The sequence below is a fragment of the Aplysia californica genome, unplaced genomic scaffold (genome assembly GCF_000002075.1).
Source record: "Aplysia californica isolate F4 #8 unplaced genomic scaffold, AplCal3.0 scaffold00006, whole genome shotgun sequence".
In the NCBI taxonomy this organism is placed as follows: Eukaryota; Metazoa; Mollusca; class Gastropoda; order Aplysiida; family Aplysiidae; genus Aplysia; species Aplysia californica.
In genome coordinates, this window is record NW_004797276.1 from 2,369,909 (window position 1) to 2,384,445 (window position 14,537).

General features: G+C 37.2%; 1 protein-coding gene across 23 annotated transcripts in view; it reads right to left on the minus strand.

Moving 5' to 3' along the window:
- The window catches only part of LOC101845285 (zinc finger protein 37), a 67,574-nt gene that overhangs the window by 30,628 nt on the left and 22,409 nt on the right, over window positions 1-14,537 (minus strand). The window contains exon 4 of one of the 23 annotated variants that reach the window (XM_005089496.3): window positions 17-2,066. The exons of 12 other annotated variants lie outside the window; for them this stretch is intronic. In XM_005089496.3, the coding sequence (XP_005089553.1) occupies window positions 1,696-2,066 (371 nt within the window). In that variant the 3' untranslated portion in view covers window positions 17-1,695. 10 more of the 23 variants (XM_005089504.3, XM_005089499.3, XM_005089501.3 and 7 more) reach the window with 10 other exon arrangements.

Below are 14,537 nucleotides of genomic sequence, written 5' to 3' on the forward strand. Positions count from 1 at the left end.
GAACTCCAACTCCAGGTTTACAGGAAGAGAGATATTTAATATCAGCCTGATTTATGCAAAAATGAAATTGATCCCGTTCATTGCATGCTAAAAACCTTTCTCACAGCACAATGAACATTGGAAATTTCATACGCTGAGTTGGTATCTTTCCCTTTGAGTGTAACAAATCGACAACAACACTACGCCTGAACATTTCAACCAATTAAAAATTTTAATTACAGTATCAAACTGACCAAAACATTTTGAATATAAAACAAATATGTAAAAAAAAAAAAACTCAGACAGCAGGATAATCAAGTGACTACAAAAGTGACAGTCTCTTGTGTACCTCTTATATCGTGTTGCAAGTACAGGGTTTGCTCATGCATACAGAAAAATGACATGAGGCATGAACAAACAAATGCACAAATTCCTTATCCAGCATAAAGCAACAGAGATGGTGCGAGATCTTTTCTCATTTCTACAATCAACAATTTTAGATTACACAAGCACTGAGGAAAATCTTTTGACAATCCTTATATTTAAAAAAAATATTAGAACGACAACACCAGGTCAGTTGCCAAAAGCCCTGGGCACAAAGGGAATTTTCATTAACAATAGTGACAATATATGAAACTACAATGCAATCAACTTGTATGATGTTTAAAAGTCATCAACATGGACAAAATTAAACCAAAGCCTTTGAATGACCAGAGCAAGGACAGGGACAGCAGAATCTTATTTAAAAACTTTGAGCAGAGAAAGTACTGTCAAGGACAAGCAAAAAAAAATCGGTTTATTTCTATGCAAAGGAAAGACAACAAACAAGGTCAATCGATCATACTTGGTGCAGGGACATGAAACTAAGCGAGACTAAACATATTGCTCCAGCACCATTGCCAAAGTAAGTGGGAATGGATTCAAAAATTCTTTGTTCTCCTGATAGATCGTGCGAGGGTTTTCAAGACTTGGGCTCTGAGCATGAACCATTTGAGAGTGCCTCATTAAATTGCTAATGCGTTTGGTAACAAAATTACACTGAATACACGGATGCAACTCAACATATTCCTCATGTTTTTCTCTCCAATGACGCTTGAATTCACTTTTGGAGAAACTTCCTCGGAAATTACAACCTGCCACAGGACATGGAAACCTGTATCTTCCCACTCTCTGTTTAAGGAATCCGGTACTAAATTCTGTGGACACAAAACAGCACACATTACTACAGTCAGACAATGACTGAAGTATGTCACAACAGCACTTTACAGTAACCTTAGTAAACAATTTCGTTTTTTGCAAGTCATACAAAAACTAAAAATACCCTGGGGCAAAAAATACTTTTCATGCAAATTGACAACTTACATAACATTACTCTTCCCCACAAAATATGAATCTATGATTAGAGATAGTCAACATGATTGTTTCATTTAATGTCAGAGATGAAAAACACCACAAAACAGATGACCTCTCCAGAAGAGAAAAATGAATGCAGTTAACAGTCAGTGAGTCAGTCACAGAAACTCTGTTTAGACACAGTATTAACCCATGTCCATTGCTAACAGCCAGCTGTAACTATACTGTAATTTATTAAAACAACAACACAGTCAATGTTCACGTCTCATGAATTAGACATGCAAAAATCACATCCATTGAAAAAATCTCTTCTACCAGTGAAGGAAGTAAAATCATAAGGTAGACAATGTACCAAGACAACAATCAAGCAAATGTACTGTGTTGATAGTAGGACCCCAACACCATGTCAAGGGTGAGTGGGTAAGGGTCGATATATTTCTTGTTATACTGATACTGCACTGGGCCAACACCCTCTTCTCCATTAAGGCCATGACGCTGCCTGATGTGCTTTAATAAATTTGATCTGCGTTTGGAGATCAGCGGGCACAGAGCACAGTTGTGTTGCTCTATTAATTCCTCATGCTGCTCGTGCCAATGTCTACGGAAATCTGCCCGCTTCTTAAAACTTGTTGTTGGGCTGCAGTGTGGAACAGGACAGGGCTCATGTGGCCTCCAACGCTGGTGGCCTGAAAGCAGGGCCCTTTGATGGAGAATGTCTCCACTCGCTGAACCTCCTGCAGACGAAAATGGAAGTCACTGAATCAACTTGACCTAGAGAGAAAGCCGCATGTGCTCATACATCACCAATAGTGATTGTGACTTCAGGCCACCAGTTGTCTCCATTTCCTCTAAGCACCATTTCAAACATACACATATACACCAGGAAAGAAGACAGCATGAAAGTCAAGCTCCAAACATATACGTTAGTCAAAAGGTGCTGGAAGGAACTCTGGGATTACATGTATCACACACAAAATAACAAGCCAACAGAAGAGCACAAACTATCATGTACAAACATGTTTCATAAAAGGACCAACAATCACACCCAGAAAATTGTAACAATTATTCAAATCATCTTGACTGGGCACATTTAAACTTGGACCAAAAACATGTTAAAAGAATTCTATTTCGAACTATGTTTTTTTGCGAATTGAAATACTCAGCAACACATAAACAGAGCCCTACCCCAAAAACACAAGCCACTGTGGTGTTGATGTCGAACCCTATAAATTCTTGAGAAATTACTTTGGGCTATATTTGGAATGTCCCAAAATAATGTCAAGAGTCAGTGGAGCTGGATTGATGAACTGCAAGTTTGGCCAGTGCTCAACTCTCATCGGATTGAGCTCCCCAGATACACCATGTTTGCGCATCATGTGACGGTACATACTGAATCGTCTTTTTGACATGGCTGGGCACAGCGGACAAGTGAGCTGCTCAATATAGCCAACATGCTTTTCACGCCAGTGGCGTCGAAAGTGAACAGTTTTCACTTCACATCCTTTTACTGGGCACTGATCGCCTGTTGTCCACATGGGCTCGTACCTTGGTTTTTCTAGTCTCGATCTGCTGAACCCTGAAAGCAGAATTTTTTGTCCTCTTTTAGTTACACATGGAGCCTGTTTTGTTTTCTATACATCAGAGCAAAGATGTTTCTGATGACATCTAAAAATGCTAGCAAAAGAAAGTGCTAGAACTGTGGTGACCATGGCAAGGGTAAAAAAAAAAAAGCAAAAAGTTCAGGAAACTGCACACAAAGTTAAATTGAACATTCAGTGCCACAAAGGCATGCAATGACACTACGCTCAGCCCTTTTGAGGACACTTTTCAATGAGACTCATACAATGATATTCACTACAAATCTCCTGTACAATTAGTTTCTTGTACAAAAGTCCAATTCCACAATGTAGACAGGTTTGAAAAAAAATTGTACAGAAATGTGAAGGCACACCTTCAATGGTAATCATGATGCAAGGAATTCTTGTTGGTACCATCATTCTCATTGAGATACTTCAGGAACAACAGTCAATGCATACTGTGTCCGAACACAGATTCAAAAGTGAGAGGAGCTGGGTCCATGTACTGCTTGTTCCTGTGATACTCTACTCTGCCCACTGCAGCTGCTGGATCTGTGACACCATGCGCTTTACACGCATGTGTCACCACTTGGTACCGCCTTTTGCTGTTAATAGAGCACATGGCACAGTGGTACAGGCCCACAAACTCCAGGTGTTTCTCTCGCCAGTGACGCTTAAGTCTCACAGTGGTCACTTGGCAGTCTTTTACAGGGCATGTACTTCTAAAGTCCATCATTCCTCCATATGATGAATATTCTTTCTGAGTGACCCAGTTCATACCTGTGGAAAATAATGCTCTGGATGTATGTGCTTAAAAATACAGTAGACATCTCTTCCCACTACAGTGTGAAATAAATTATTCATTTGTGAAATTAATAATTAAGCAATTGCATGGCATTTTCCCTTCCATATTGTCGAAGAGAACTCACTTAAGGGTATAAAAAAGAAGTACAGTAATTATATGAAAAAACAAATCCGCACTAAAACCCCAAGCCACCATGTCTGACAAAATGGACACGTCCATGAAAAAAAATCTGTATCTGAAGCCACTATCAATGTTGGAAACATGAAAAAGCACTAACAACGCCACCTAGGACAGGTATCCTCCATTATAAGGAGACCAGTTTGAAAAGAGTAACAACTTTGATGCTTGAACATTAATTTGCTTTCTTATAAGCTCGACTGTAGTTTCATTCATCTTCGAAACCATACTCTCAAACAACACCGTCTTCCTCACTCCTCCTAACCCTTTTTGTTTTCTCTTCCAGACTCAGGAACACTCACTAATAAAAGCATATTTGTCATGGAAAGCCTTTATTATAACCTGTGTTGGTCAGTATTGTGTCTTGTCATCTCGATCAGTAGAGAAACAGACCACATGCTACTGATATAACTTTCACATATCCTCAGGTTGGAAGGGACGGTCACTTCTGTGCCAGAACAAGGCCTATAGGCTTAGGTGATTATCTGGTCTTATTTTTACAGGTGTTCGAGTCACCAACAGTCTAAACTGAGGTATAAAGTCATCAATAGCAAAGACGCCTTCAGAACTTGACTTTTAGCCAAGAATTACAAAAATAACAGACATGGAAGTTTTTTCTCCAGATTTCCTTCAAACAGATAATTCCCAAATATTTGCAACATGTTACAATCATGCTCATTCCACTGTTGTTTAGTTCATGTTTGAAGGATCTAATCTGACGAGCATCCAATACTCCTTAGTGCATATTCGGACGAAAAACTAGAGCGTTCTGTTTACCCTAACAGTGTGGTGAAAGTATTTGCTTGTCCAACCCCCCCCCCCGGGAAAAAGCTCCATTAAAACAATTCTTGATACAATTATCATGAGGGGTAGAAACAGCAAATGTCCCCATAAAATTTGCAAAAACTTATTGTGTCAAATCCCTGAACACTGGCATCAACTTGAAAATATTTCTTGTCAATTGTCTGTCTTGTAAACTACACAGCAAGCAGAATCCCTTATTTCATTTGTCTCCAATTTTTCAACAGTTCTGAAATTGGAATAAAACAGATTCAGAAGTGCTCACATTTTTAGAGACACATTTTAAATATTGTGATTTTGTAAAACATAGGATAGTCTGTAGTATTCAAAGCGTGAGCAATAATATTTTTACTCAGTAAATGAGCTTTATTGACTGGGATAAAGTAATGTCCACTGGGAGTGAAGAGTGAAGCCACATTATTGTAACAATAGTTCCCAGATTTAAAATATATAAACTTGGGTCAAGAGTTAACATGGAAGATCTGGAAAAGCAAATGATGTGCTAGGCACGTTGACCAACTTCTACACAGTGCAAACCAACTCTTTGTATTTTTGAAAAAATACTGTGGTTTTTTGGAAAAATACTGTGGTAAGTTACACGGTCGATTTCCTTTTTTTTTCTCCCAAAGAAAATACATGTAACGGTATAAGAATCAATTATAATTTAAATCCTCATTTAATGTGCTTGGGCACAGTCTGAAGTACATCAGTGCTGTTGGGCTTTTCTCGATACAGAATATTCTCAACATGTGTTTATCAGTCAATCAGTAAGGTCAGTAAAGTTCAGCCCAGTTAAAAGGAACGGTTCTTGGAGAAGTGTTACTTCATAAAAATCAATTTACATTAAAATATCCCAGCCAGAGACTACTATTCACAGTACTTTTGCTACTCACAAAGTTTTAAACAAAAAATCAAAGTGCAGGAAATAGAAGTTTATGACTGAGGTCAAAAGAAGTAGATTCACGAAAGGACAAAAGACAATACTATTAATAAGAAGTGAAAACTGGGACAGTGACTTGCATTACATGAAACTTACAAATGGCAATGATAATTTTTTTCCTATCCCCAAAAGAATCCAAAAGTTCTCACAGTTCATTTCTCAACCAAGACTTGATACAAGGTGCCCATCAGCCACCATTTCTAGGCAAAACTTGAAAGGCTGTAAATAGCCTTGGTTCACGAAGGTCTGGGCTATTTTACTTTATATGTATGCCTTCAGTTTTAACAAAACACAACCAACAACTATATTGAGTTAAGAGACAAAAAAATCAGGTGTATGCAATAAAATTTGGCCAAATTTTATTGAAAAAAATTGACACAATGAAGAAGTCAACAATTTTCATGGCAAAGCATTACTACCATTTACAAACATTGGAAATCTTCTCAACATTTTTTAATCCACAGATTCTCACAGAGTCCAAACCTTGCAAACAACTATACATATGACAGTAATGGTGCCAATAAGAATAACAATATGAATAGTTCATTAACAATACATTGTCAGTCTGTATAGTATTTACTATACAAATATGCAAAAGCTTTAGTATTCACTATACAAATATGTAAAAGCTTTCAATAGTGAGTTCATATCTCCAGAAAAAGATTTTAAAGGACAAAAATAAACCTACAATACAAGGGTGAATTGTGACCACTAACACACAGCAAAATGTACCTTGTAACTTACAATCGATGAATTAATACTCAAAATTTGAAAAAGAAAAAGTATTAACAATTCTTTAGAAAAAGTTTTTTAACAATTGTTTAATCAAGACCTTTCTGTCAGTTTACATGTTTACGATACAGCCAACTCTTAAGGATCCCTGATACTATTTAAACTCAGTCTACATAAAAATCATTTTGATCAATAAAAAAAATTCATTACCAAAACAATTTACAAAGCCAGCTCTTACGAAAGAGCTAGCAGTGCTATCTGCAGTCTATCATTCAAAAACATTCTTTTTCCAACCATTGAAAGCATTTGAGGAGCTTGCGTCATATCACAGGAAAACCCCCCCCCCCAACATTTTTGTTTTCCAAGGACTAAACAGGACAATCAAATTTTATGCATTAAAATATTACGAAAAAACACCAGGGGACAAAGGAAACAGATGAATACTTGCTCACAGAACATCCAATACAGTACTTTTGATCCCTCTATGAAATGTATTAACTTGAAAAAATTTCCAATCACTGAGGCAATCATAAATATACGGACAGTGTTCAGGTGTAAAAAGCCATAATCTTTCTCCAAATGGCCAAGCAAAGTTCAAACTATCTGAACACAATAAAAGACAAATCCCCCCCCCTAAAAAGTTCCATGCAGGCCAGAAGAACCGCTATTGCAATACTGAATGCGTTGCATTGAAGATCAACATATCAATGGTGGCATGTTCTAATTGCACAGCTGGTAGTTGGAAAACTTTTAAACATGCACACACACAAAAAATCCATTCTGACTTACATGATGAGAGAAAACACAAAAGCCACCCCCACAATATTATTTTTTACATGTTGATTCCTGATTTTCATTGATTGAGGACACGCAGGGCTGACCAACTTTTGCAAAAGTTTGGGGGGGAAAAAAAGTTGACCTGTATGTCTTCATGTTCCAACAGTTGGAGAATAATATAATCCATATTTGCTTTAAGAACTTATTTTTATACCTCTAGCTGTTATACATGTGAAAATCGAAGTCATTGTTCTTTTTTTTTCTTTTACCCCTTAAAAAAAAGAAAGAAAGGAGGAAAAAAAACGTGTTACCAATGCTAATAACATATTTCAGACTTCATGAGAATAGACCACAGAACACTTGGAAATACCCCAATACATTTTCTTGCAAAAATGAATTACACACAGGGCGACTGCCAAAAAACATCTTCCTAATTTTACGGAGGGTGGGGGGGATTCATATTCAAGGGTGTAGATTACATAACACAGATGGCATGCTCTCTCTCTCTAATATATATACACACATATATAAATATGTGAGTGAGGCTGTGTGGTGAAATCAGGCGCTTGTCAAAATATTGAAAGAAAAGAAACTGGCTATTTTCCGGAAGTTTGGGGATCTTTCTCCAACTTTTGTTTTTTGGCAACACCTTCCACGTCCATTTAAGTTTAAAGAACAAACTTCTGTGTAGATTGTACTGAAAAACGTGAAATAAAACCTAAAAATGTCAATTTTCTGTTTCCACAGATGCTAAGAAAATACCTAACCTTTGGCGGCCATTTTCTAGTTCTAGCTAATTTTACCTCTGAGACCAGGCGACCCCCACTTCAATCGCAAATATCTCGATTTGAATTCAAGATCACTGGACATTTTTTCATAGAAAGCATCACAATTAATGACAATGTCCCTACATGCCCAAAAATTTAAGATCGCCTGATTCCATCACGACGTGACACACATATGTGCGTGTGTGTGTGTTATATTTAACTCAAAGTAAAAATACACCAAAACACAGACATACATGACAACAATATGCCAATTACTTCTACCCCGGCCAGAATATCAACTGCCAAAGTCTGAATGCCATAATTCAGATTATACAAACACGCAAAATCTCTTATTTCAGGAACCTAAGCTCATAATAGGGGCTCAAAGTATTTTAATTGAAATGGGCCAAGTGAGAGCAAGAAGACCTAAAGGGGGCAGATTGCAGGGATGCTAAGAATTTGTCACTTGAAAAAATAGCTCTAATCGCCCATCCTATGACAAACCTGTTTCTTTTCAGTAACAAGATATAAAATAAAACCTAGATCACATTTTCACACAAGGTCTGAACCATTGCGCGCCATCCTTATTTAAAAGCTCCCATCAAATCCAGAATTTGGTTCCTAGTCCTAAGTCTTATCCTCCAGTATGGCATCGAGCACCCCAAGTGCATCCCAATCCCCCTATTTTCCATAGCCAATTTACTCAAATTCCCGGGTCTCTGCTATTATATTTAAACCCTAGGCTGTCTTGATGATTTTCTTCAAATTCCCAAGGCGTCCTTGGGGCCTGGCATTCACCCTGCACATGTCTTCGATAATTTGACCGGAACCCAAATTTTTTCCCACAAACTGGGCATGAGTAAGGGTAGATTTTATAATGAACACTATTTTTATGCTCTGTCAAATGGAATGCATTTGTCTTGTAACATCCACAAATGTTACACTGAAACCTTGTTGTATAGCCTAAACCTGAAAAAAAAAAAAAAAAAAAGTTTGATGTACATGACAGTCTGACAGTCATTAACATTTTCATTTGTGTTGTTCCCCCATATCATTTAAATTTGAATTCATTTTGCACACATACAAATGTCGGTTTCTATTACTTTTATAAGAGAAGCACTTCCCACAATTTTGACATGAAAAGGGTTGAATTTTGAAATGGACAGCATTCTTGTGGTCAGTCAAAGTATATTGATCTCGCAAAAGTTTTCCACAAATCGAACATTGAAATCTTGAAAAGAGGCATCGCCCTGAGGAGAAAAATAAAGTTAGCTTAATATAACCTGAACCTGAAAAAATGCCTGTCAAATTTAGAGCATTACATGCTATGATAGTCTTAAAAGAAGCTCTGCAACGTCAGAGCACTCTTAGCTGCAATAGTGATCCACACTTCAAAAAAAAAATCACAGGGGTCTTTTTCCAACTGAACACAAAGCTCTGTGCCTCACCATGCTACATTTATGATAAAATCTTTTCCCACAAGTAGGGCAACAATATGGTTGAACATTGTAGTGTTTGCCATTTATATGATCTCTCAGATGATAGTTGTCTGTGAACCATTTGCCGCAAATATGGCATCTCTTCTTCAAGCGTACTGGGGGACCTGGAGAGAAAAGAGTTAAAATGTCTCCCTAAAAGATACACAGTTTAAACTCTTCAGATGGAGTGTAATAATTTTTCAACCACAACTATTCCATTCACATGTCCAGGGAAGGCAAACAGAAAAGAAAGGAAACATTTTTCAAAACAAAAAGAAAATTCATGTCTACAAGAACCTGACAATTACACATTACTGACAAAGGGATCCTTTACATATTCTCAAATGGCGCATCAAGCTTCTCTTATAACCAAATCCTTTGTTGCACTTTGGGCAAATATGCGTAGCAATTCCAAGATGCACCATATTTATATGTTCGTTTAAATGGAAGGAGTTTTGAAGGTATCTTCCACACCAACTACACTTGAATCTGGATCCTATATGTGAACCTGCAAAAAGGGAAGATATACTTGCTGTAGAACAATTTTTTTTTAAACACGAGCCTAAACATATAAACACTTCTTGATTACAGTGCTTGTGAAACAGCCTCAGATCCTTGGAGCTGCATTTATGAACCTAGATTTCCCAAAAAATTTTAAGACTTAATATTTAAGTCATACTGGAGATGTGCATATCTTTTCAAACATTGCCTCCCTATTAATCCCAGATGCGGGGAGAATGAAACCTAAACCTGGCAAAATGAAAAAGACAATATCATAAGAACTTGTCCAATTCAAAAAGTAGACATTCCTTTATTGCCTAGAGAGATACACAAGTTTAAAAAAATAAATTAAACAGACCTTTACAACTAGTATACAAGCAGTCACATACATGTAACTTCTATCAAGGGACTCTAGAAATGAATGATACAATGTACAAAGGTGCAATACTGCAGCTAATATCAAGAGTATGTCACTACACAAACTAGGACAAAAATTGGTGAAGACCAAAAAAAAGAAAAAAAGAAAGAAAGAAAAGAAAAGGCCATAGATCAAACTACAGATCACAATAAGACCATGGCTCTCACACTGATGAAAAGATGAGACAAAATTTCCATGATACAAACACTAAGGAAAGTATCAATTAAAGAACATCTTTAAGTAATCATAAAAGAGAGCTATACACCATTATAAATACATAACTCATTGATTGTTACACTTCTCGGCAACCTATTACATCCTAATAACAAAATTATTCTATGCCATATTAAATTAAAGTATGCAAATACAAGTAAATTTACATCCATGGCACTAAATCGTAGTTATCCCCTTGAAACCCTAATAAAAGCTGCTTTCAGGCGCAAACAATGGTCTGCACATGATGACATGTCTTTTGAGGCTTCGTTTATAGGCAAATCCTTTAGAACAGTGAGGGCACTTGAAGGGAAACTTTTTCAAATGAACACCATTCATATGCTCTAGTAAATGATAGGAGTCTGGCAATATTTTTCCACACATACTGCATTGGTTCTTGAGCACTAATGTTCCATCTGAAAAAGGGAAAAGTTCAACAACAACTGTTAAAACTGAGCAGATGAACCCTGACCCCCCCCCCCCCCCCAATGCAAACATAAAGCGACATTTTAAAAACTCCTTTCAAAACCTATCTAAATTAACCCAAGCCACTCACAACATAAAAGAAAGTGAAAGCGTGTGTATCGACAAAAACGATAACTGTAGCTGTAGACTATACTGCAACTATTTTAGTTTCTCCAATAAGTAAACAGCGCAACAAAAACAAAACAAAAAAAACCCCTTTGAATCATCTAAATTGTCCCACAAGGGTTTGCACAACAACAAAAAAACAAGCTCAAATTATTCTCTACTGCAACTTTTATTTACCATCAAAATAATAAGGACAAAAATACTCTTCAGACAAGTTATAACTTCAGATCTCACATTTTCTGCCTACAAAACAAGAGATGTCGTTGTAGATTTCTTCTGTAACCAAAACTCTTTCCACATTTTTGGCACATAAACTGATTTAGTTTAAGGTGAACAGCATATATATGTTCCTGGCGTCTGTTGGCGCTGTCAAAGTATTTGCCACATCTTGGACAGGGGCCATGTGAAAGAGCGAGACCTGCAAAGGAATATGAACTACCTTAGCAGTCAGACAAAGCCTATCCAAGAAAGAAACGTGCCATTTCTGGCTAATGTTTTCCACATAAAGTTTTGGCCTAAAAGCACAAAATGCAAACGAGTCAAAGCAATAACAGATTATCCTTATTCGGTGGGCTTTCTAAAAAGTTCCATATGAGCATAGATGGGAAAATAGAGCAGGAGGCAACGTAAGTTAATGGACAATCTGGGGATATTACAACTGTCCTTTGACGGAATGTGGAAGGGTCCCCAAACAAGTCTTTCTTACATGCCGCATCAAGCTCGCCTTGTATTTAAACTGTCTTCCACAGTGTTCACAGGCATATGAAAATACATTATAATGCACACTGTTAATGTGCTCCTGCAGGTGAAATTTCCTTAGAAAGGACCTGCCACAATCTGCACAAGCAAGATCAGTCTGGGCATAACCATCTGAGGAAGAAACGAGCACACTGATAGTAGTGATAGCACTGCCGCAAACTTACTTCAACGCTTGTTTAGTATTTTCCCCCCGTTTTTCAACACACTCATTTGAAAGGCACTTTTCCGCAAAAACAAATACGTTAAATACAAGGAAACTTGCAACACTCAGATTTTTAATTCCAACATAATTACTGGGTAAACAATCAGCAACAAAATTTTTGTTGACTCAAAGATAATTGAGCAACATGAATAGCATTTCAAAATATATCAAAGAAAGATATGCACGAGCTCAGATTTGTTCAATACATTTTTCATGTGAAAACAGCCCCCCTACACACACACATTTAGTTTAGTTGAAGACAAATCTTACCTTCAACAAGAGAAAAGGTATGGCCGATGTTAAAGTAGAACTCTATTTTTAAAATTATGTTTTTGAATTTAAGCGCTTAAAAAGTTTGCAAAGAGGAAATCTAATAAAAGTTAATTTTGAGGCTGTTTTCAAATATAAGAAAAATATACATTTCACCTTTACAGCTCCCACCACATGCTTCTTCATTGCTGTTTAGACTTGTTTCCTACAATTGTTTTTTGTTTTGTTTGGGGGCGAGGGAGGAATTCTTCCTGTGACTAATGTCATATTTATATTGTGGAAATCAGAAAACAGCGGTTACATAACCCCCTTCAACAACCTGCCCTGCCGACCCGCACATGAACAAATTGTGAATAAACCAAGGGCATGTACATTCTACTAGTTTTTGTGCTGAACATTGTGGAGGTGTGGGAGAGAACCCATAGCTGAGGAACATCGGAACATCTACAAGAAGAAACTGCTATTGAACATAAGTACTCAGAGGTGATTGAGAGAGAAGCAAAATACGCCAGACAACACACAGAATGAAATGAAAAGAGCATTAGATGCTTCCTGTATTGATTGCCTTCAAAACCCATGGCAACATTCTCCACTGAATCCGCTGACCATTCAATGGATCCAAGCTCACTGTAGAACCCAAAGAACAAAATGCTGACAGGTTGGCACAGGAGAGAAGACTGATGGAGCAGATCGATAAACATTCCTTCTGCTATGATAAGGCAATTATCAAGTCCACTTTCACAAAGGAAACCACAGCATCCCAATTATAACTAATTTGATTACTACAAACAAGAGATAGCAACAGGTCATACGCTTACAGACTCAGGAGAGGATACAATAGACTGAATGCACCTATGTAAAAGAAGCTAAGGACTGGTCACTCAGAGACAGTGTAATACAGCACCCATGACCTCTGGACATTTCCCAAAGCTGCCACATGGCCAGAGCCTGTGCTGCTTAAAGACAAGCTTTTAGCAACTTGAGGACCCTTTGATGGCAGTAGAATTAGAGAGGATACTAGCATTATCACAATAAAGAACAGGGAAGAAAGTGGACACTGGCCGTGACTAACATGCAGATAGTTCCAATACAACAGGAAGGAATATTTTTGCTCTCTTGGATAAATAGACCTAAACTTCACCATAACTGATTTTATCTTTATTTCACAAACATCTCGCTTTAGTGGGTGCAGCTATATTATTTACATTAACGCTCTACCTTTTTCTCTTCGCCATTCACTCTATGAAACAGATAAAAATTCAAACAATATACATTGCATTAAACATGCAAAAACCACTAGATGTCTAATTAATCGAAAAATGTCAACCAACTTAAGGACATATAGGCTGGAGTGAATCGAATGTCATGACCAATGAAATACCGCTTCATTCACACAAAAGCACCCTTGCAAAAAAAGTCAACACATCCAAATATCAGTAGAAACAGTACAAGGCTTTTCAATAACAAAAAAAACATGCTCAAGTCTTTCAGAAACACACAGATCATATGTGCTCTGGTCCTAAAAATCGCCTTGAAGGGTCACAGCTGGTTTCCATATGGCGCTTCAAACTTCTTTTGTAAGCAAATCTCTTGCCACAGGACTCGCAAGAGAAGGCTAACACCTTAAAGTGCACGCTGTTTTTATGATCGCGTAATTCCCAAGATGAGCGCAATCGCTTCAGACATATATCACACTGGTACTTGCAGCGCCAGGATTCTGCATCTGAAGAAGAAATAATTAATGCTCATTTTCTACAGGTATTCCTTGATTTCCCTAACCAAGGGGCAAATGGTGTTAGCATCAGTTCTCATGCTCCTACTGTTATCCCCAATTAAGGTTTTAGTTCAGTTTTAGTAAGGTTTTACGGAGATTTCAACTGCATAACCAATCAAAGTAAGAGACAGAAAAAATAAAATTACCTTCAAATACAAGAGCACTAAACTATGACTACGCTAGGAATCAAAGATCAAAGGGACCCTCAATTGAAGGGCTTGGGTAAAATTTAAGATTCAAAACGGCAACTTAGTTGTCCTTGTAGAAGAAAAAAAGTAGCAAAACTCCTAAAACTATATGAAATCTAAAAAAAATATCAAGAAAATACATTTTGCTGTGATGGCTATTCAACAATCTGAGACAAATGATGTCAGCAAGTTCATCCCTTGCACATTTCATTCCAGCAAAATGTTCAGCTACTGG